Source organism: Carassius auratus, unplaced genomic scaffold (genome assembly GCF_003368295.1).
Source record: "Carassius auratus strain Wakin unplaced genomic scaffold, ASM336829v1 scaf_tig00217114, whole genome shotgun sequence".
In the NCBI taxonomy this organism is placed as follows: domain Eukaryota; kingdom Metazoa; phylum Chordata; class Actinopteri; order Cypriniformes; family Cyprinidae; genus Carassius; species Carassius auratus.
This window is the reverse complement of record NW_020528901.1, coordinates 76,507-100,797: the sequence shown is the minus strand read 5'-3', so window position 1 is coordinate 100,797 and position 24,291 is coordinate 76,507. Positions and strand designations below refer to the sequence as shown.

General features: G+C 35.8%; 1 protein-coding gene across 1 annotated transcript in view; it reads left to right on the top strand.

The window, feature by feature from the left end:
* The first annotated feature begins 3,165 nt into the window (after positions 1–3,165).
* The window catches only part of LOC113100029 (MAM domain-containing glycosylphosphatidylinositol anchor protein 1-like), an 84,707-nt gene continuing 63,581 nt past the window's right edge, over positions 3,166–24,291 (top strand). Inside the window, exons 1-3 of the mRNA XM_026264897.1 lie at positions 3,166–3,432; positions 18,964–19,233; positions 21,578–21,907. Of these exons, the coding sequence (XP_026120682.1) occupies positions 3,276–3,432; positions 18,964–19,233; positions 21,578–21,907 (757 nt within the window). The 5' untranslated portion in view covers positions 3,166–3,275. The remainder of the gene's footprint in view (positions 3,433–18,963; positions 19,234–21,577; positions 21,908–24,291) is intronic.

The following is a 24,291-nucleotide window of genomic DNA, read 5'->3' as shown; positions in this document are numbered from 1 at the left end:
TGCTCACACTCATGTGATGCTCCATTTCAGGCAATATGAAGAGTTTTAATAATTCACGAGATGCTGGGATCAAACGCCTGCCTCTGTTTGTGCTCTTCTGAATGCAGAAGGGTGTGTGTTGGTGTTTGACGGATTGAAAAGTCTCTTATGCTCCCTAAGGCTTTCTTTATTTGATCAAAATTGGAGTAAAAACAGTAATATTGTGAAATAGAATTACAATAAAAGAAAAGATATATATATGTTTGAATATGTTTTGAAATGTAATTTATTCCTGTGATGCACAGCTGAATTTTGAGCATCATTATTCCAGTCTTCAGTGTCACAGGATGTCGCAGGATCCTTCAGAAATCATTCTAATATGCTGATTTGTTGCTCAAATCAATGTTGTGAACAGTTGTGTTGGTTAATATTTAGAAACTGGTTATTATTATTGTCATTTTTTTGACAAATAGAAAATTAATAACAAACACAATTTGATAATTTGAATTAATTTTTGCCTAATAAAAGTATTAATTTCTCTCTGAAAAACAAACAAATCTTACTGACCCCAAACATTTGAACAGTACAGTACATGAACAATCTGCTTCCGCAGACCTTTGTAAAACACACACATACACACACACACACACACACACACACACACACACAGTCATACCACTGCACAGAAAATTGTTGGGTTAGTGTGTCATTCATGATTTTCTCCTCTGGCCTGTGGTCATCAGATTAGCTCCAGACATCTAATAAAATTGAGTGATAATTTGACACGGTCATTGTGATGTGGGTTAGTGCTCTCACCGGATTAATCTCTGTGGAATTGGCAGGGAATTCCCTACGGATCAGCACATTTCCCAGTGATTCTTTCTCTGACGGATGTGATGTTTTCATTTGGAGCTTCTTATTGCCGTTGAAATTACTCAGGCGTTATGCTTAGATTTCCTTCAGAAGCTAAAATAAAGCCATTCATGTGTGCTCTCTCTCTCTCTCCACACACACACACACACGCACACACACACAGACACACAGGACTGTGTGTGAGAGTGTTAGACAGTCTTTTAGACAGATTTCTGTTTATTCATTGGGAATCACTGAGCAGCGAGAGGTCAGAGGTCAGACTGGGTTACACAGTCACATAGATTGAACCTTCACCTCGCGTTCTTCTGTATCTGTTTCTGAGCTCTGCGTGATCTGTATGTTTTGGTGTGTGCACGTCTGGTTAGGCACATATTGAAAGTAGCCAGTGTATTTTTTATTCATATTTATTGTTTATGTTTATTCATATGAACATTTTACTGCCTTTTATTCATATTTCCATTTTTCTGTGAAAAATGCAGGGAGATGCTATATTCTCTGAGCTTTTTTAGCTATTTAGTATCGAAAATCGAAAAATAAAAGTACTAAAATCAGTTTAAATACCACGCATTAAAAAGTCTTCAGTCAGATCAGCCAGAGATCTTTTGGTCTTTAAAGACCATTTATTGCATCATTCATTCAAACAATGCAACTCTTTGTGAAATGGCTAACCAGCTATTCCGATCCATCGAAACTTTGGAGAAATCTGTGTGTAACGAAGAAAATAGCGTGCTGAGTGGTTGTTGAGTTAATTGCTACCTTCGGTACAGTGGAAATAGTGGTCTTGTCTGAGACAACGAGATCAAGACTCTGATAATTATGGGTTCTGTGAGCATTTACCTCTCAGATTACTCCATTAAAGAGATTACATTTCCCCAATCTAAGTGAATTCTCTTTCTTTCTGTCTGCTCTCCAGATCTGGATAAGCCTGTGCTCACAGTGCACCAGACGGTGGGTGATGTACGAGGGAACTACTATCAGGAGAAAACAGTGTTTTTACGCTGTACGGTAAACTCGAACCCTCCTGCTCGCTTTATCTGGAAACGAGGAAATAAACCAATCGAACAGAGCAAAGACAACGGAGTGGATATCTACGAGCCTCTGTACACACAGGTACAACATTATTATGGCTTCTGTTGTTGTTTTAGTGAGGTAATGATATTTTATAGACCTTAAACATATACCTATACCATTAAATACCTTTTTTGTTTCTTTAATTTTCTTTTATATTTACCTTTTTGTGTGTGTGTGTGTGTGTGTGTGTCTCTTGGTGTGCCCAAAGGGAGTTTAAAATCCAAGTTTAAGTTAAGTTTTAGCAAATTTTGTCCCCAAACTTCAGTAAATCCCAAACCTCTCTTACACCAGCTGGACATATATTTCTCTATATGCCTTATTTCCCCTAAAACAGAAAATAGTTTAATTAGAGTAATAATCATTGGAATAGCAGATAACCACAGGAGACCCGCTCAATCGCAGAGAAACCTACTCAATAAATCAGCGATCCATCAGTGATGAATTCATAATCTGAGCACTTATTATTAAAGAGCCGTTTGAAAAAAGTGGGATGGATGGAGATTGATGGCTTTGCTATTAATAATAAGGATTATTCATTTTCCTGATGGACGCAGTCAAAAGAATTAGATGAATTTAAAATTCCTGAACTCATTCTCTTTTTATCATGCACACAAAGTTGACATTGAAAAATGACATTGCATAGAAATACAAGGGTCATTCTCAGGAAACAATACGTCACTTTTTGTGCCCCATTTGTGCTCGCATGAATTACTACTGACATATTTTACAGTATACAGAGCTTAGTCTCATTATTTGATGAACTGAACCTTTGTTTAGTGTGTAATCCAAAGGAAACTCTGTAAAAAAAATTTTTTTTTTTGAATATCAACGACATTGAATGTTCCAGTTTTAACCCAATTGTATTTGAATGGGTAACGTTGAATTTAATGTAGTGTATAAGTGATGGCTAATTTCGCTGGTACTTGTGACTAGTGACAATATAGGGCTACTACTACTAAAAGTTTAGCTTTTTTTGACATTGGAATGCTATTAAAGTGTATTAATTTACATCAGCTTTACCCCTGTTATGCTGTGACATTTCCTGTTTCTGACATCATATTTGAATAAATTACATCATCACAGTTGGTTTCAGTTAAAGTAAGCTTCTTTATATTGCAACCGTTATGAGTGTTTTTTTTTTTTTTGTTTTTTTTTAGTATTTCATAGATTGCACTTTTGTTACACTCTGTGATGCCGCAGGTGGGAAAATGTTTGTCATATTAAATATGAATTACTCAGCAGTCAAATTATACACAAAGAGGAATACTAAGAGCACAAATGGCACTGACAAACAGCATTTTGTTGTCTTTATGTTAAATGCATGTTTTGACTAACAGATGTGCGGTCTGTGAATGTGTGTGTGTGTGTGTTTGCAGGGTGAGACAAAGGTGCTGAAACTGAAAAACCTCCGTCCACAAGACTTTGCTAATTACACCTGTCAGGTGTCCGTCCGGAACGTGTGTGATATTGCAGACAGCTCGGTCACCTTTCGCCTTACCAACACCACCAGTGAGTTCCCGTTTATGCTCAAACGCTCACATTCACTCTCTTTCACTCTCTTTCACTCATTATACCACAGCTGCAGTGAGTTTTGTGAATGTCGTGCTTTTTTTATTTTGCTCATTTTATTACCTGAAATGAATTGCATGTGGAATTTCGTTTGTGCAGTTAGTTTTATAGAAACCATAGAAGTCTTTTCTTCTTCGGTTCTTTTTATTATTTTTCTTATATTTTTCTTATATTTTTTCTTATATATTTTTATTATATTTTCTTTCTCTCGTTCACTGTCTGTCAGCGCTGTGGAGATGTTCAGCACAGAAATAACACAGGAACAGTCACGTGTGTCTTTGATCATGCTGGTCTGAGAGTATGGGGGATTTTTCATTGTTAGAATAGATTTATGAGAGCTGTGGCCTAGTGGTTCCTCTCCAGATCTCATTCCCTCCTATTCTCGCTGTCATTTTCCTGTTTTCTATTTCAGTTTGAATTAAAAAAAGTGCAATAATGGAATTTGAATTAGAAAAGATACAAAGAATATAAATGAGACCGATATAAATAGGGTTATATAAGTTATGAATGGTAGATCAGTTTATATGCGTTTTGTTCCAGTGAATATTTATCAGGGTTAATATATTGTAAGTCAATATACTCTGACAACGGAGATAAGTTGTCAAAACTGTAATTTCTTTTTTAAAAAGTATCTATTTTTCAACTTTACTCAATATTATAAAAATTACTTTTGAAATGTTTTTGAAAGAAGTCTCTTATGCTCACTTATGCTTACAGTAAAAACAATAAAATGTGAAATATTATTACAGTTTTCACTTTTGGTATATTTCGAAATACAAAATATTCACGCCTTTCATGAAAAAAAGGAAAAAATCCTTCTAAACAGTAGTTGCAAACCTTTGTCAACTTTACCTTGTGGCAACTAGCCCCAGTCTCTGCTATATATGCTTTTTCACATGCTGTCAAGAGGTTTCATAAGGTATTTTAAATAGTTGATATTTAACACTGAAGTCCTATTGAAGCTTTATCCTTGTTAACTAACATTTTCATCATCATCAGAATAAATTGTTTGTGTAATCCGTAATGATTCGAATTCACAGCAAAAGCAAAAATACGCCTGTGACCGGCAAATCTTTGCTAGAACAACAAAAAATGCGACTACAATATCCAGTGAAACCCTTTATGAATTAGTCATGTAAAAAACTTGTTTGTTCGTGTTCGAATTAGCAGCATTAAGAATTCATGCTCGAGAAACGAGTTCAAAGCTCGCAGAGAAAATCTAAAAGTAGCCCAAAACTTCCCCCCTCTGTGTGTGTGTGTGTGTCTTTATTTCCCTCGTTTCTCGTTCTCTCTCTTGTGATGAGTTTGAAAGGCTGTTGATTCTCCTCTTTCTGCTCTCTCCACTAGAAAGGCAGCTGTGAAATAGTCAACAGAGATGAGTGAGTCTGGAGTGACAATATCAGAAGTCTGTACCTCTTGCACAAATACACACACGCACACACACACACACGCTCCGCGACGCCCCACCGGTGTCCTGGCCTGTGGAGAAACAACACACTGCTGCAAATTGGAATTTGTTTTCCGCGTGGCAGGAGCGCGCGACTCACGGACACGCAGCTCGTCGCCGAAAGAACAAAACACTGATTTGTTTTTCTGTTGATTTTCATTTTCTTTCTTCTGAACTGACGAGCAGGAAGGGGGCATGATGAAATTGGAGAGAGCAGGAGAAACATGCGTCGGACGCTGCGATGAAGTTTGAGAAGTTGGCTTCTTTAGAGGGTAGAGTGAAGGAGACTGCGTCTGTGCACAGGATTCGATGCGCTGTTTTAAATTACGGGTCGATCGTGACGTGTAACTCCAAACCTAGCTGGTCAGCGTCCGCTTGTGTGAAGGTCAGAGCTCAGATCAGAGAGAAAGACCCGCTTTAACCCTTTGTCCATGGTCTATGTTTGGTTTATAATATTATATCCAAACCATCATGGCTCATCATCTGATTTTATTTGTTCTATAGGGTTTTTCTCTTATACACTACCATTCAAAATGTTGGGGTCAGTAAGAAATGTATACTTTTATTCAATAAGGAATCATTAAATTGTCATTAAAGACATTTATAATGTTTCAAAAGGTTTCTAGTTGAAATAAATGCTGTTCTTTTGAATTTTCTATTCATCATCAAAAAAATCCAGGTTTACACACACACACACACACACACACACACAATGTTATTTTAAATTGAAATAATATTTCAAAAGATTACATTTTTTACTGTATCATTATTTTCAAATAAATGCAGCTTCAGTGAGCATAAGAGACTTTCAAAACATTAAAAAAATTGTACTGATATCAATTTTTGAGTGATAGTGTACATCATTCTGTTATCTGTTTATAACAACATTAATTTAACATCCATATATTTATATTTTATAGTATTAAAAGATATATTACAAAATGTTAATTAAAAAAAGTAATAAAAAGTATAAAATATATTCTTTGTATTCTTGTTGTACTTTCCCTTTGATTTAATATTTAATGTTTCAGATTCAGATTCAGATGATTGTTGAATCAGATTGTTTTTTCGTTGTAACAAAAATGGATTCCTAGCTTTCATTTAGAAGGTTTTAGCATTCTTAAACAAATTTTATACTAAAATGACTCAAGATATGATGTAAAAACTCACTGATATTTCTTTTGGTTTGTTCATCATACTGGAAATTTAAGGTCAAATCTAGCCTGGAATAAAGTATTTCATGCACTTTCCTCTGTTGTGTACTTCACATTTTAGCACATGCAGTAGCTCATCATTATTCTGTATACACAAAAGATTCCATGTCATGATTACCGTATTTTTCGGACTATAAGTCGAACCTGAGTATAAGTCGCATCAGTCAAAAAATACGTCATGATGAGGGAAAAAACATATATAAGTCGCACTGGACTATAAGTCGCATTTATTCAGATCCAAGAATCGAGAGAAAACATTACCATCTACAGCCGCGAGAGGGCGCTGTGTTTTCAGTGTAGGCTACAGGAGCACTGAGCAGCATAGAGCGCCCTCTCGCGGCTGGAGACGGTAATGTTTTCTCTTGGTTCATTTCTCTTGGTTCATGTCAAATTAATTTTGATAAATAAGTCGCACCTGACTATAAGTTGCAGGACCAGCCAAACTATGAAAAAAAGTGTGACTTATAGTTCGGAAAATACGGTAGTTAATATTTTGCCTCACCTCAGCTGTGGTTAAACCACTGCAACCCACAGTGTCAACTGGCTTGCTGCTTTGAAAGAAATCCAAGGACACTCAAAAAGAGTCTGTTTGCACTTAGTTCACTAGTATAAAAAAATTATCATATGCCATATTCATTTAAATCAAAGGCAATTTAATGACCTTTATCACTGATTAAATTTTAAAAACCTTTGGGATTTCAGCTCTATGCACGTATCAGAAGATAAAAACAAATACAGATACTATACTTTGATTGCTACGTCAGTGTTTTGTGTTTAATTATATGTTTATGCATGCATCGTTCATGTAGACGTACAGGCACCATCTGTACAGATCATTCAAGAGGAAACAACTGATGTAACTCAATCTCGCTCAAATGAAGCTTTAATTGGATAATTGTATGGCTGGGATTGAAAGAGCTGTAGAAGATCGGGAAGAGAGAGAGATTGTCATTATTCAGAGAAAAGAGCCAACATGGTGAAACATTTTTCTTTTTCAAACAATTTTCCACCGTCTTGTAATGCTTTCATATTTTCTTTTTAGCCGAATCCCACTACAGTGACATATGATAACCTGTCGTTCTGAATGCTTTAGGAGCATCAAAGTAAAGGAGCAGTAGAAATTAGGAGAGGGTCTACAGACAGAGTTTGAGGCATCATGCTGAAGCCCCGCTCACACTGCTAAATAAGATGTCATTCTGTTTTTGACAAGGAATTCATTTTCTTGCTACCTAAACATTTATATTTGGGAAGGGGAAGTGAAAATAAAAAATCATTTCAATAAATAAATAAATACAATTTCATTAATTCACTGGATTATACCTCAAAAATACGGTGCAAAAACATATACATGTATATCACTATGTGTGTGTATGTGTGAGCAGGTACTTGTCTTCTGTATTTCACTAGAACACAGATTAGAGAGTTACAGAGTTGCTTTTTATTCAGCATCTGATTTAAAGTAGTTAATAATCTGTATTTAGTTAGACAAGGATGTTCTTGTGATATATTTGTCTGTAGTTGGTTGAGGGCTGGAGAGATAATTTTTTTCTGCTATTATTATGCCATGGATGACCAGGATTAGATTTTCCCCATGTGGGTCACACACACACACACACACACACACACACACACACAGAACAGGTGGCGTCCGGTATATTGATTTTTGTATCGTAATCCTGATGTTGTATTGAAGTTTATTCGACCTGTTAAAGACGCTACAGTAAATCGTTCTCCCTCACGCCAGCCATGCTATGATTCTGTTGTATGAACACACAGTGTGTCTTGTGTGTGTGTGTGTGTGTGTGTGTGTGTGTGTATCGACAGCTGCTCACGACTGTATTGACACTAGATGGATTTGACAAGATATGTGACATGGTTGATGTTAAGGAAAATCTTTATTTGTTCTCTGAATGTCAGCCATAAATCTCAGCTTTATATCCCATATATATCACATTGAAAATATAATTTTTCCATACTAAATACCCATGCATTAATATTTTTGTTGGTATAATCCAGTGAATTCAATACTTTATAAATGGAATGTACTTCATCCTATTTGATTGCTTTTTCATTTTTTATTGGGAAAGGAAGGATAAGCAAATTATCAGTTTATTCATAGCAAATTAACAAAAAGTCTGAGTCGACTTTATATAACATTTGACTTACAGTAATGCAGATTTGTTCAACCATTTTTTGAAAAAAATAAAGCGATTATTAATGCATTTTGCATCTATGGGGCACTGGGACCCGTCTTTCTCATTAAAAATGGTCTATCTGTCCATTCATCTGTCCATCCATCCATCCATCCATCCATTCATCAAGGGTTTCGATTGGATCAAAAGCTTTATTTGCCTCAACAATCTTAATGAATTAATTTTAACTATTTATTTTGGCTAAATCAAGTATGTCAATCAGTCATATGTCTTTTGTGCATCTGGTGTCACAAACTGCATACTGCTTTAATGTGATGTAACGTACCAAGATTCAGTCATATTTCCTTTTATTGGTAAGACTGCTCAAAAACAACCCCATTTAAATGAATCCTCATTATCTGTTGACAGTTTTTGTCCATTCAATTCAAACTGCCTTCCCTCAGTTAATTAGAGTTTCCCTGACTGGCACTTTTGTAAGTTTATTTTACAGTGTGTTTTCTCTGAAGTGCTTTTGTAATCTCCGTAGGCTCTCTTTGTTCACGTCTAGAGGGTTCGAACGCAAATGGTTTGTTTGTAGCTCAGATTACGGGGGTGAGTTTCTGGCGCCGGATATATGTTAATTACTGCAGTGTGGGTTAATGTGCACTGCTTAACATGTGCTAGTGCTTTAGGGGTCATTGTTTCCCTGTTAGGATGAGTCTAATAAAGGGTTGGTTAAGCGTTGGTTAGCTGTGTTAATGTATCTCTGTCTCAGCGTCTTTGAGCCATTAGCTGGCAGTAATTGGCTGGGCTTAATTGCACAAGCCTGGTCCCCACAGCAATAGAGATGGAGGATGTCCAATCTTTCTATACTTGTTGCTCTGGTGATTTTCTCTCCTACACACACACACACACACACACTGTATGCTTCACTGGTCACTGAGACATATTTCCTTCCTACAGTCCATTTGTGTTTGAAGGAAAAACAGGGAGAGGTGCTGTTGAAAATAACATAAAACTCTTAATATTTCTGCAGTATATATTATGTAGACTGTCTATATTATGTGAATTAATGTATGCACATAAAACACCAGGAGTGACCTACTGTATATTTGACTTGATGTGTTTTAAACAACTGAGCATGCTGCATCCCATAATGCAATGCACTCGACATGCATTATGATGAATGAACCTGAAGAAATATGGGGATTCTTACACTGCACAAAACCTGTTCTTGACAAGTATTTTGTCTAGTTAAAATATATAAACATGCTTTAAACAAGATTAATTTACTTGTGAAGCAACACCGCGTAGGATATTAAGGCTTGTTTGTAGACAATATATCTTTGTCAGTATAATATTTGTGTTTTGTCTTAATGCACTGGAAGAGTTATTCTCCTTATTTAAGTATAAATATGTTAAAGTAAAAAAGAAAGAAAGAAAGAAAGAAAGAAAGAAAGAAAGACAAAATACAATTATTTTCAATAGATGGTGTTGGAAAGATGAATGAATATATTATGCAGTGTTGCATCTGAAGTAAAATATATTTTATTGAAAAACAAGTCAAATAAAATTCATAAAAAAGGCAGTTTAACACTTTTATTGATTGGATCAGTTAGACAAAAATATTAAGAAATGTTGCTTATTACTGCTAACTAAATCCTATGTGACTCATATTTAATCAGACTGGAATTGTTTTTAATACATTTTTGCACAAAAATAACTTTTTATTGCTGCATTTCATGTATTATTTTCTTTTTTTTAAAATGTAGGAGGCATTATAAAATGTATACTTTTCTGTTTTTTAGTATGTAGTTAGTATCCATTATGGACATTAATATCATACTGATATCAGTGATCTTGCCAGAATTGTGGTTTGAGTCTAGTAAAATGTTCTCATCTCATTTCCTTTCTCTGCTCAGTCACTTTCTCTTCCCTTTAAAATAATGCTTTTTATCTAGGGATAACCAATGGGTCTGTCTGATCTGGTGAGAAACAATGACCACTGTCCTTTATACGACATGGATCTCTTCCATATGCATATGCAAGAGCACAACTGTGACTTTTCAATAGCAAAGCAGATTTGAAAGCATGCCGTATGCATAACAGAGAGCGGTTGAGAGGAAATATGTCTGATATTGATCAGTCTGTGTCTCGGTACACACACCTGCCGTCCCTTACCATCAATGCACGGCACTAATACACCATCAGGTGTAATGAGGATGAATGGGCTGCGTGTGTGTGATGTACAAACTCATTTCCCCTAGGGAGAGGACATTGGCCGGTTAAAGGGACAGTTCACCCAAAGTTACATTTCTGTCATCATGTGATTACCATCATGCCATTCCAGTCTTTGCATAATTATTTTTTTTTCCCTCCTTAGAATTTTAGTACTGTGACCACGGCCCCAATGCTCAATAAAAGACAAAAACACAGCATAAATAAACCATAATAGTTGTCCACATGACATATTTGTAAGTTTTCTGAAGCCAAAAGAAAGTATGTAGAAACTGGTTCTAACTACTGAAAAAGTTCCCTTCTCTTAAGGCTCTTATTAATATAGCATATTTAAACTAGTGAGCCATTTTGATATTTTATTTTATTTTATTTTATTTTATGAGACAGTTATCTTGACAGTTTTAGTTATTTTAAACTGCCCTTTAGTTAAAAAGAGTAAAACATAATTTCAAAAATGCACACACACACACACACACACGCACACACACACACACACACACACACAACACACACACACACACACACACATATATATATATATATATATATATATATATATATATATATAAATATAAATATATACTTCTGTAGTAGATAAATAAATACAAAGGAGAATTCTACTCATCGACAAATCCACATATAGGCTGATACATGTTTACACAAACAAAATCATAACATGTTCTGACTTTGATAAAAGGGCAAACAACACACACACACACAAACACAATCATACACAGATTTATCAGACAAAAAAAAAAAAAATATCAGTAGGTTTATTGCCATGCAGTTACGATTTATTTAACAGCTCTAATTGAGACAGGCATCATTAAATCAGACAGGATAAATTGCTTTAATTATGTTATTGTCGTGTCTAACATTGCTGAGTACTAATTACTTTTTATCTGTTGTCACGGCAGCACGGCTCTGATAGCCTTGTTAATCTGCCATGCTTTTGCATTACTTCTTTTATTTTTTTTATTTTTTTTGGTGGTGAAGCCATCAGTGATTGACGCATGTGATTGGCGCATGTGGCACTGAAGTGAATGAACAATCCTCAAAGTGACACAAGACAGAGAATGCCTTCCAAGAAGAGAAGGTTTTGCCCTGTTTTTTACACCGAAATCCTTTAATAGAATCTTTCTAGGATAAACTCAGTGACTGATATACGAAAGCTACAGGCGCTGAAAGGTTCATGTTGCCTGCTTTGTTTTCTGAGTTATGTCTTTGAAATAATCAGTACTTATTACTTTTGGATGGAGAATCCAATAAAGAGCACATCATTATTTTATCAGTCTTGTGTTTACTGAACTGATACAGGAAGCTGAAGGAAAGTTTGACAGGTTAGCAGCATCAAAGCAAAAGATACTCTGAATTTTTATTGAAACACTAATTAGAAGGTAACAAGATATTACTGAATATATCAATATATTCTGCCTTGTTCTACAGTGTCTGTGCAATAATCTGCACTTATTTCTTATGGACAGATATAGATATGAATCAAATAGTTGTACACATTTTTGGCTTGCTTTCTGTGCTTTCAGCCATTCACTGAGAGTGAATAATGTGCCATTATTTCAGTTCGTTTTTTACATGCCGCGCTAGTATTTTAGTCTAAGGCTGGAAACACACTGCTTCTTTTTTAAAACCAATAATCAAAAGCAGCTGGAGGATGATGTGTGAAATTTAATTATTTATCTGATTCCAATATAATTAATCAGACTCCGTTAAATTGTTAAGAAGTAGAATCATGTTCTTTGAAGGGAAAACTTTCTCAGAAGCTAACAGGAAAACAGAATATGAGTTTAGATAGCACTGTGACTTACCAGACATGTCTCCACTATTCTTATTCTGTTTTTGAGATGCAATTCTAATGAATGAGGAATTGTGAGCTCTTGAGTCAAAAAGGTCATGTTTGATCCAGATGTGTGGTGGGATTGCTTGCATAGCTTGCACTGTTTTAGATAGAATCACCCTTACATGGCACATAAAATTGAAACACATTGTGGTTTGGTTGTTTAAATAATGTAAACAACCTTAGAATCAGCAGTATTTCTTTATGAAGATGTTTTAACACAATTTGCCAGCATCTAACCAGCTTAGAATAGATTCCTACAACTTGATAGTCTCCAGTAGAATCTACCGGTTTCTTTCGGAGGTGAGAATCAGTTTCTCATTCTTCTCTCTAAAAGTGGTTTGATGATATTAAAGTCAGGTGATTTTTTCTGGCTAGGGCAGGTATTGAAGCTGATCTGGGTGCTCTTGCTGTCCAGGCTTTATAATCATGACTCCATTTTTTTCACATTTTAGCACTGGCGTCTGTGATGAAAGTTTTAGCAGTCGAGGTTCTTTCATGGATGTTGGCTTTGTGAAGCTCTCTGTGGTCGGTTTTTGTGGAAACAGGCGCTTCAAGGCGAATATTGAAGTTTGCTGTCAATTTGCAGCAGTAGTTCTGTGTTGTTTCAACACAATCCCTCTCAGTGTTTTAGTTTTCACCCACTTTTCTTCTTCACTGATGAACTACTTGTCAAAGCCATGCTTTGTTTACACTGACATTAGACTGTCATTCTTAAAACACTAAACGGTTGGAAAGTTGTTAGCTAAACAGCTGATGATACACAATGAAATTCACAGCATTTTTTTCTTCCTCCATATAATCAAAGTCAGTGGAAACCGTCAGATTTGTGGCTATCAAAATTCTTCTAAATATCTTTTTGCTATATTTCACAATAGAAAGAATTTGTTTTGAAATTAGTTAAACATGAGTAAATGGAGGCAGAATTTACGTTTTTGGGTGAACTTATTTCTTTATGGTAACATGAAATCTGTACCGACCACTGTTGAACACAGCTTATACTACACTGAAAGACAAACTCGAGAATATAGACAATGAAAATATAATCACAACATTTGTTTTTGCACTAAAACCTTGTGTTAACTCCTGTTGTAATGGGTGTTGACATTATTTTGTCCAAGCCCTGTATGTTAACAATGCTTTTCAGTATTGAAGCCAATAAACGTATGTTTCTAATTAACACATCAGCTCTGTGTCTTCCGTCTTGGTTGCAGTTTTCCCACTGATCTTGTGCATTCGCCCCAAAACCTTTATGCAAGGGCTCTTTGGAAACAAAACAAGATCTCAGAAGGCAACATATTTCACTTTTATCTTATCCTAAGATAATGCCTGACCCTTCATTTCTTTTAACTGAAATCTATTACTCTTGTGGAGCACAGAAGTGCAGCGGTTTGTTAAAGCGGTGTAAACTCCGTAAAACACATCAGTCCCATTATCGAGAGACAACAGTGGACTGATGCTGTGCCGTCCCCCTCATACCGTTCCGGGAAATTGAAGTGATAAATTCTTCCCTCCTCAGACTCTCTTTTTCCCTCTTTCCCCATCTCTGTTTCAGTCCCTGTGATCGCTCTGTTATTTGTAGAACAAATACGATTGTTGTATATACTGTAGCTGAGAGCTTGTAGCCCAGATCCCCTCCAGTCTGGTGCTGGAGTCCATCAGGATCAACTGAGATTTCAGCAGATGTAAGTCACAAGAGCTTAGTGAAGAGATCAGACTAGTTTGGGGTCAGTTTGTGCTTTCTGTCTTTTTTGTTATTATTTATTTAAATTCTAATACCAATAGAAATAATATATTTTTTATGCTTATGTCTTTTTAAATCCAATTTAGATTTTGGAGTGAAATATGGCCCTGAAATGTTCTCGACAGGTTACGTGAGATTCACCCTGTGAGAACTATCTCCTATTTTTGGGATTACGCTGGATTGTACTAGCCTGACTACGTCAGACTTCCTACTTCCGCTCAATTTCATTTCGCTTCTGTACTCAGTCTGATACAGCGTCAGAGCTTTCTGTTTGCCACCGGTCTGAAAACAGCCGGGCCAATCAACGAACAGAGGGCGGGCTGAGAGCCGTGACGTAGATGCGTAGATTAACTTTGCATAATCTGCAAAAGTCGTTTACAGCCATGTTCACTCCGGTATTTCGCTCGCATCATCATGTGTTTACAACAGGTTTACAGTGGAAGTTCAATCATAGATTTGAGTTCGATGCATGATGTCTGTGCTTCGATGCGGCTGTACAGGCGCATAACATACGTCATAACTAAACGCATCTGATTGGCTTACGGGTAACCAATGATTTTAAACTTCAGACAAGCGCCCCCTAGCGAGAGAGAAAACACTTCTTTATTATGCCATTCCAGACTCTGTCTACGAAGCAAAGTGAAGTAGCAGAGTCTGGTATTACCAGGCTAGGATTGTACTGCTTGTGGGACATAAAATTTAAACCACTTTTGGATGATTGAATGTAGGTCTGAGTCATATTATATTCACATCTCTTCCTCTCTAAAGGGTTAGTATTAGGGATGCACGATATTGGATTTTGGCCGATATTCGATATGCCGATATTTTCAAAATAATTTTGTCCGATGCCGATACCGATATCGATATATATACAAATATATACTGATATATTTAAACTTTAATTTTACTGAAGAGAAATCCATGTATCTCTTCTGTACTGATTCTACCATAAATTTATTATTTTACAAATGTAGACAGACATTCACATCTGAAAAACAGGTCAATTATTTCACTTGGACAATATCGGTTTGGCTCATCGGCAGAAATATTCATATCGGCCGATACCGATAATGGTCATTTTAAGCTTTTATCGGCCGATACCGATATTGTGCCGATATTATCGTGCATCCCTAGTTAGTATATTTTAATCTCTGGTTGCATAAAAGAATAATTAGGTGTAATTAGATATAAGTCAAAATACTATTTGATGACCCAGACAGCACTGTTTTTCTTGTTCTGTATTTTTCTTAAAAATCGAAATATCCATCAAATGTTCCATTTACTTGAGACGAAAAAACAGTGATATTCAGTTTGTTGGATTGCATTTTTTTTTTTTTTAAAGACATTCAAAACTGTTTTCTATAAAAACAAAACAAAACTTTTTTTTTTACCCAGTTTGGCTTCTAAATCTCGTTTTAAGGATGTTTCGATATTTTTTAATGCCCCGCATTTTTTTACTGGACAACAAGCAAAAAATATTGATTAATATGACTTTAGTTATGATTCTAGTCATTTCATGATAATTGAAGATATTTTTAATCACTTCTGATGCTCTTTTATAAACTTTTTGGATCAGTTTTAATTGGTCTAATAGACAATGAATTTTTTGGCATTTTATGTTGGGTGTTTTACAAGTCTATTCAGAGCTCAAATATTGCCAATGACAATTAATTTGTAGGTAGATGAAAAGCACATTGGCAGGTTTTCTGCTTCCTAATTTCAGTCATTTATTTTTAACTAATGAGTTTATGGTGCTTAGCAGCAGTCTGGTCTTGTTCAGGTACAGTATGACAGTTCTAGACTGCAGAGATAATGAACACAGATGGAACTGATGCCATTCAGACACACTGCGGTGTGCTTCGTGACATGGGGCTGATGTAGGCTATGCAGGTTTGAATCTGGCCTGCGTCATGTCCTCATGTAGTTTCCGTGTTTCTCCTTTACTTAATAATGATATAAAACAGATTGAGATACCGTATTCTAATCCCATGAGTTTTTGTGCTAGTGTTCGACACTTTGCAGCTGTCTTTGTAAAACAAGATATTTATTCATTGACAGTCACCCTGATGAGTAGATTGCACAAAGTCTAATGCATTTACTTATTTTCTTTAAAAGTATATAAACATACACAAAAAAGCTATTGAGTAATTATATTTTTTGATTGTTTTATTAGATGAACATTATGTGCACTGTAATAATAGGCATAAGGATAAAGTGCTTTTTTTAATGTGTGATTCTGACTGTGAAATTCATTTCTAGCTTAATGATCATGTGTTCAGTCATGTAGAGAGGAAAATGCAGCATCTACGGTCATGTTCTTGAAATATCTCTCTTTTGTGAAAGAAAAGAAACTTAAGACGTGACTGTTTATACAGCAAAGCATACCCAATTATTAAGAGCAGCAGCAGCCTGCTTGGTTTCTTTTCAAAACAATATACTTCCTATTGTTACTTTTAGTTCCGTACATTATTTTATTACACAAATTAACTTAAGTTAACAAAGAAAGATTACAATGTTTATTCAAAGCTAACCTGTTTAGGTGCCAGGTCTATGTGTTCTTAAATATTTTAGCTTAAATATTGAAGGTTTTCAGATAGGAGAGTAGTACTCTGTTACTCTGGACTGTTTTTAAATTCATTCTACAGCATTCTGCACAATTTTCCCACAAGCCGAATAAAATGTATATTACATACTATATATATATATATATATATATATATATATATATATATATATATATATATATGTAATATACATTTTATTCTGCTTGTGGGAAAACATATATATATATATATATATATATATATATATATATATACACACACAGTGGTGGTTTCTCCATTAGGGCGATTGGGCGACGCACCACCAAAGGCAAGGGAGGGATTTTTATTTTATTTTACATTCAACCACAGTGTTACGCTAGCTTTCACTATTTTAGACTGTTTGTGCTGCCTCTAAATAGTCCAATCAGCATTGAGTCACGTTTTGTGTAGTACTACCCCTTTTGAGGCAATTTCTGTCAAACTGAGAATCGCCCCGATTGCTCTCATAGACTTCCATTCAAAGATAATTTTTTTTTCAAACTGCAGGCACTGCAATGCAATCTCAATGAGTTCCGGGAGGGCTAGCCCTAACATGCTTTCGTCATCGTGTGTAGCCTTAACTTGTGCAACGACTGGTGGGAACAGTGACATCCAATAACATTTAAAAACTATTTTGAATTTTAACATCTTTAAAAATATATCTAATATTTAATATCTTTATCAAATGTGAAAAAAATCGCATGAAAAACTACAGGTGTCACCGAAAATCATCTCTCGGAGAAAGGTGAAAAAACACGAAAAATGGAAAGTAGGGAGCAGTGTAATATAAGTGAGTAATTTAAGTAAGCCATGTAATGTAAGTGAGGAATTTGATATAAATGAGCAGTGTAATATAAGTGACTTCAATTATTTCTTATTAAACTGAAATCGAAGTAAAAAAATTTTTGGGAAAACCACATCTTGGTGTCAGTCTTCATTTGCTGCTGAAATGTTTTAACACATATTAAAACACAAGGAGAACCAGAGATTGATTCCTATTGTCAGTTTAATTTTAATTAATACTATAGTAGTTCAGTTCCCTTTACATCTTCAACTAGCTTTTAAATATCAATTGAATGGGTGACCTATCCTCATTAATCGAGCAAACAATCCCCCGAGAGATTTGGTTGGAGCCGCCACTGTGTGTGTGTGTGTGTGTGTGTGTGTGTGTGTGTGTGTGTGTGTGTGTGTGTGTGTATATATATATATATATATATATATATATATATATATATATATATATATATATATATATTACGGGCTGTCAAAAATAGCGCGTTAACGACGTTAATTAGTTGTTTGTTGTTAAACAAATCCCAAAAACAAGAGTGCCCAGAGTGCTGCTTATGTGATGGTGGAGCATGTTTGTGTTTCTGAGTTCATGTTTTCGAGTTTCTATGCATAATTTCATAGATATGTGGCTATATTTAACCACTGGTTCACCTAAAAATCTTACACTATCAGTAGTTAAATGGCATGGTTTGATATAGTGCTCAAGTAAATTTGATCTAAGTAAAAGTTAAACTTTTGAAATTCAGAAAAAAAGAACCACATATTGATGAATCAATACATAAAAATTATGTATCTGTGTCCTGTTATTTATCTTGTGGTATGCATTTCAGAAAACAAAAAATGGTTAGGATTCAGGTGTAAATGCAAATAGTGATTAATCATGATTAATCCACTGAAAATTCTGATTAATTTGATTAAAAATTTAATCATTTGACAGCCCTAATATATATATATATATATATATATATATATATATATATATATATATATATATATATATATATATATATATATATATATATATATATATATATATATATTATTGTAGTGTAAATCTGCCAGAAAAATGTCTATGTCCAAAGGAAATATCCAAGGTTTGAGGCTAAATGATCAGCAATTGCTGAGGCCAGATCAACTGACAGGACACTTTGGCTTTAAAAAAGGGAATCGTTGAAGGAGATACTGTAAATTGTCTGCCAAGAGACTTGAGTTATGTGTCATGCTAAGAATAGCTGTTAGTTTACCCAGAAGCAGTGAAGAGGTGATTTCTCATGAAATGTTTTTATTGATCAATGGTAGTATTGACCCTGTCATCAAAAAGCTTTTAGCTTCACGTGGTCACATGTTGTAGCAAAACCACCTGCACTTCCCTTGTTCTGCTCTATCCTGTAAATGCAAGACTCACTCATCTAGACATAAACTGGAGACCCACTAGCTTTTAATGATGCATACTTTTATTTACTCTCCCAGCACCCCCTGCTCTAAAGCTGTCTGTGAATGAGACGTACGTGGTGGACCCAGGCCAAGATGTCACGCTGTCGTGTGAGGTAACGGCGGGCTTCCCCACACCCACGGTCAGCTGGTCACGGTACCCTGGATCCCTCCCTCAGCGGTCCATGATCCGAGGTGGGTCCCTCACTCTTCGGTCCGTCACTCCCGCTGATGCCGGCATCTACAACTGCACAGCCGTCAATAATGTGGGAAACCCTGCGAGAAGAACCGTCAACCTCATTGTGAGAAGTATGTGCACACGCTTTTACACATGAACTGCCATTTCAATATGATTGAAAAAATTGGAAAGATAAATGGATAAACATAAAGGTGGGTGGATGAACGGACAGACAGACAGACAGACAGACAGACAGACAGACAGACAGATAGATAGATAGATAGATAGATAGATAGATAGATAGATAGATAGATAGATAGATAGATAGATAGATAGATAGATAGATAGATAGATAGATAGACATAAAGATGGAGTTAAAGATTTGCCATCTCAGTTCTGAATTTTGCGCCACCCTGGTTTGAAATCAGTCTTTATTTCTGCAGTTCTGTTGGGTGGCACAGAAATCTCGTCACCGTTAATGGCTAAATTATATTAGTTACATCTCAAGCCATCAGATTCAATTTAAGTTTACATATCCCCCTGACCACTTGATTGACATGCATTTGAATGAGTTATGACTTTCTGTCTGTCCCGCGCTTAGCTCAAAAATTGCAGAGCCAGATTTCTTCATATGTATGTGTGGGAGCGTGTGTTTACGTGGCGTGAGCGTGAGTTAGCGGTTGAACTGTAATTAGCTCTCTTGGCAGTGTGTGATCATGTTAAACTCCTCAAGCAGAGAGGGTGATTCAGGAACGGCTGCCATAACGCCTGCCGTTCATCAGGGCTTGGAGCTATTCTTAGCCTCTTTAATCATTTTTATTTACTCCAATTAATTTGAGAGGAATGGAAGTAATTAGCAGTAGAAACGTCTTATTTCGGAATGCAAGCTGGATCCGTCTCTATTGACGGTAATGAGCTCGCTTTGTGTCAAATGCACACGCAGGTGCCACGGACGCCTGAGCGCAGCCAATCATCCAGGTAAGGCAGCCGTCTGTTGAAATGCAGGGCGCTGAACATATGGTGCTAAACTTTCTGTTTCCACCTGCAGGGTCGTTTTTCATACTGTCAGAGCATAAACACACGGCTAAGCTGTTATAGTTATGAATTGTGCTTCAGTACTAACAAATTACAGCAGTAGGGCTGTAACGGGGTTATGGATGCTCTAAGCATCTTCAGCTGTGTTCGTGATACTGCCTTTAAGCTTATTATTTTCATCCTAAAAAGCCGACATTACATTTATTGTGTAAATTGTACTTTTTTTCCTCATGATTAAAGCCAGTGTTTGCAGTAAAGCGTGAGATGTTTTCATGTACAGTACAGTGACGAAGCAGTGCACCGGGAATCAGGACTCTATTAATGTTCCTCAAAAATTGTCTTTATTCTAAACCTTAATTTTAAACATCATTAATTAAATTAGTTCAGTCTGCTTCCAACAAGACTACATTCAATCTTTATGTTGTTAATCTTTTCAGTCTTAGATGTGATGTGTTTTTTTGTAAATACTTTTTCTGAAACTTAACATTAAATATAATATATAATTTAAGAATGTTCATTTGTTTCATTGTTCAAAATTTAACTGACAACGATAATGCCTTTGCAATATTACACTGGATAAAAACTATGTATTGATTTCTGTACGCATTACGTCATTTAATTTCCACTGAAATAAAGCTTTAAACCTAAACTCATCTAACCTTTAACTAACTTAAAACATAAAATAAAATTATTTGATATAATTATACACATGCTATTATTTTAATATAAACTATATTTAATTAATATTTAATATGTAATGTTAAATTGTTTTATTATTATTATATATTGTTTATCTTTTTCTGCCTTTTTAAAATTATTATAATTATTATTATACTACACCTGTGGCTTGCACTGCACCCACAGGTTTTTGCATATTTTTTTCACAAATTTCATAAGCTACTAAAATGGGCTTAGTATCCTGTTGGCAAAACCAATAAAAAAAATGTAATTAATTCTGCAGACTTTCATACATATTTTCCCCTAGAAAATGTGAAAAGTCATTTAAATACTATACACTATATATATATTTTAAATTAGGTTTTATTTTTCATACTTTTATTTATTTTAGTTTAAGTTTTAGTAATTTTTCTAATGTGCTTTTGTCATTTGTTGTATGTTTTTTATGCACACACACACATAGATATTTATCATATAGCTTTAATGCATTTTAATTTCCATTTTATTTTGAGTAATTCTAATACAGTACATTAGCTTATTTAAGTTTGGTAGAAAAAGCTTTGAAACATTTGAAACATTCAATTAAGTAAAATTTTTTTTACATTTTATTAGATTTGAGTCATATTTAAATTTTATATAGTTTTAGTTATCAACCTAAATAAAGGTGAATAAAGAATTGATAGTTCTAGGATTGGGTTTAGTTATAACCTAAATGCTCCTTCCACCATGATCACCATGTCATCCTTTCTCTCTCTCCATTAGCCATGAAGAACTTAACGTTCCAGATCACGCCAGACTCCAACAAAGACAGCGAGAGCATACAGATGGGTCGAGACCTCAAACTTTCCTGCCACGTTGACGCCCAGCCTCAGGATAAGGTGAACTACACCTGGTACAAGAACGGAGCTCTAATCTTCCCGACCGACAGCCTCATCGTGCTACGCAGCGACCCAGACATGCCACCCGGTACCAGCAGCCTGGAGATCGTGGACATGAAGTTCAGAGATCAGGCCACCTACAGCTGTGTAGCCAACTTCCCCGGGAGCAGCGTTCCTGAACTGCGAGTGGACGTGAACATCACGCAGAGCAGCGGTGAGACTCTGATTGTAATACTAAAGACTCGCAGGGTTTGATGTCCTTACTTGTGCTTGTACTGTGAAGCGGCCCTTTGATCCGACTCCTTCTGCTAGTTGCCGATGATGTTGTTTGCTTGTTAAATGGGATTTTCTTTGCTCACAAACATGAAAGACCCCATGAAATGGTTTGATGAGTGTTGTTTTCTTTCCAGTGTTTACAATTGTTCAAACTGACTTTGGCATGAGACATATTGTACTTGTCCTGTTCAATCAGTCAGTCAATCTATCTATCTATCTATCTATCTATCTATCTATCTATCTATCTATCTATCTATCTATCTATCTATCTATCTATCTATCTATCTATCTATCTATCTATCTATCTATCTAGCTAGCTAGCTAGCTAGCTAGCTAGCTAGCTATCTTTGAGTTATGTCATGACGACATAGGGGATTTACTTGAGAGCCCCAGTCCACTTCCGACTTTCAGAGAAAACGGCCAGTCAATTTTAGCTATTGGATTTTGCATATCTGAGCCACTCCCTGTGCATATGGGTATAAGTAGGTGACAAGTGCATCCATCAGATTTTTGCTTTGGAGCCGAGTGGGTGAATGAATTCTTCTCCATAAAGCCTTTTTTTTTCTGGAAGAAGCTGTTTATGGTTCTTGTGATGGCACAAACAGCAGTATCCCTGTTGAAACAGCGATTCCCCTGGGTGCTTCAACTAAAAGAGTAGTTTCTCATCATGGAAGGTTTGCATTTTTTTAAAGATACCGTTGCATCTGTGTTCTTTTGGTTGTGGTCATTACATGTCATCTAGGGGTGCAATATTTGGTAAATTCCATCAGGTGTGTGATTTCACATAGAGCAGCTGTTACTACACAGAGCCGTTGTTAACTGACTAGCTGCGCAAATCCAAGTTCATTATCAGCGTTTATTTGTGCAGCTAGTCGGTTAACAATGGCTCTGTGTAGTAACAGCTGCTCAATGTGAAATCATGCACCTGATGGAATTTACCACTGATTAGAGAACCGACGTTACTGATGAGATGCGCATTAATAATCGGCCGATCTTGATCGGTGCACCCCTAATGTAATCTGTCGACAGCCACATGCATTATCTTAAGTATCTGGGCATCCAACATGCTGAAGCTGTGTTCGTGGATGACTCATGTGTTCATTGCAAGCGTATGAGCATGGCTTCGCTGCGATATCGCCTCTCTGGTTTCCTTTTCCCGAGCAGGCCACCACCTCTTTTGGGATGTCCCCGCGGACCTCTCACTCCTCCCACAGTGCATGTACTGTGGGGATCCCGAGTAATTTTGCTGGCCCGGCTCCTGTTGGTCACATAGTTTCATTCAGCGCACCACTGGAGGATCAGATGTTGTTTGCAGCATTGAGGAATAAGCTATCGCCTTCCGAGGATGAATATTCGGATGTTGCTGCCACCACCGCCGCAGATTCTGATCCGGAAGTGACGGCTGTGTTTCCCAGGCAGCCTCGAGTATTGGGCTGGAGGTGTGAATCCATACAATGATATACAACATGATGTTTATTGAGTAGTTTTCACCCATCTGAGATGTTAAACTTATGCCTCATGGGTAAACAGTGATAATGTGGGAATGGCCATTCTGCGGGGTTGATGGTAGTAAACTGTTGAATTCTGGGAAATACAGACGCCCTCATGAATTTGAGTGCCCTCTGATCTGCTCTCTCTCATCTCAGCAGGATGCTATTTTTTCCTGAGTTTCTCCTCTTTTTTTTTGTTCTTGAAGTTCCAACCTTCACTGGGGTTACTCTCTGTTTCTGACTGCAGTACCTAACATGATCAGTCGTATCATCTGACAGGCGCTTTATCTCTCGCTTTATGATCTTTCTGTCCTATTGTTTGAAATCTGTCCATCATATATGGCCATTATTTTGACAGTTTTTTTTTTTGTTTTAGTGTTGGACCATTAGATTTAACATAGTAGTGTCTTAAAAAAGCTGTTGATTATATTTTCTTATATATTATTTTATATTGCATCAGAATTTTATACATTGTTAACCTGCCAACTGGCCTTGATTAAGTGATATAAAAAATAACTGCGGCATTACATTGCAACACTGATTGAGTAGTAGATTTTTATTATTTTAGATTTTCAATTGTTTTGCACAATTGTTTATAAGAAAAATAATTTTGAGTTTGTTTATTAATTAATTGAATAAAATTATATTCTTTAATTATTATTATGAATTTTTTTTAAGTTTGGATGAAAAACTTCTACGAATATGAGTAAGCAGTGTCTCATAAAAGTACAAATCTTTGGATATTATTTCTTATGTTCTTATATTATATCTTGATTTAAATGTTTTTTTTTAACTTATTAGCTAATTTAATATTATTTAGAATTTTTTAAGG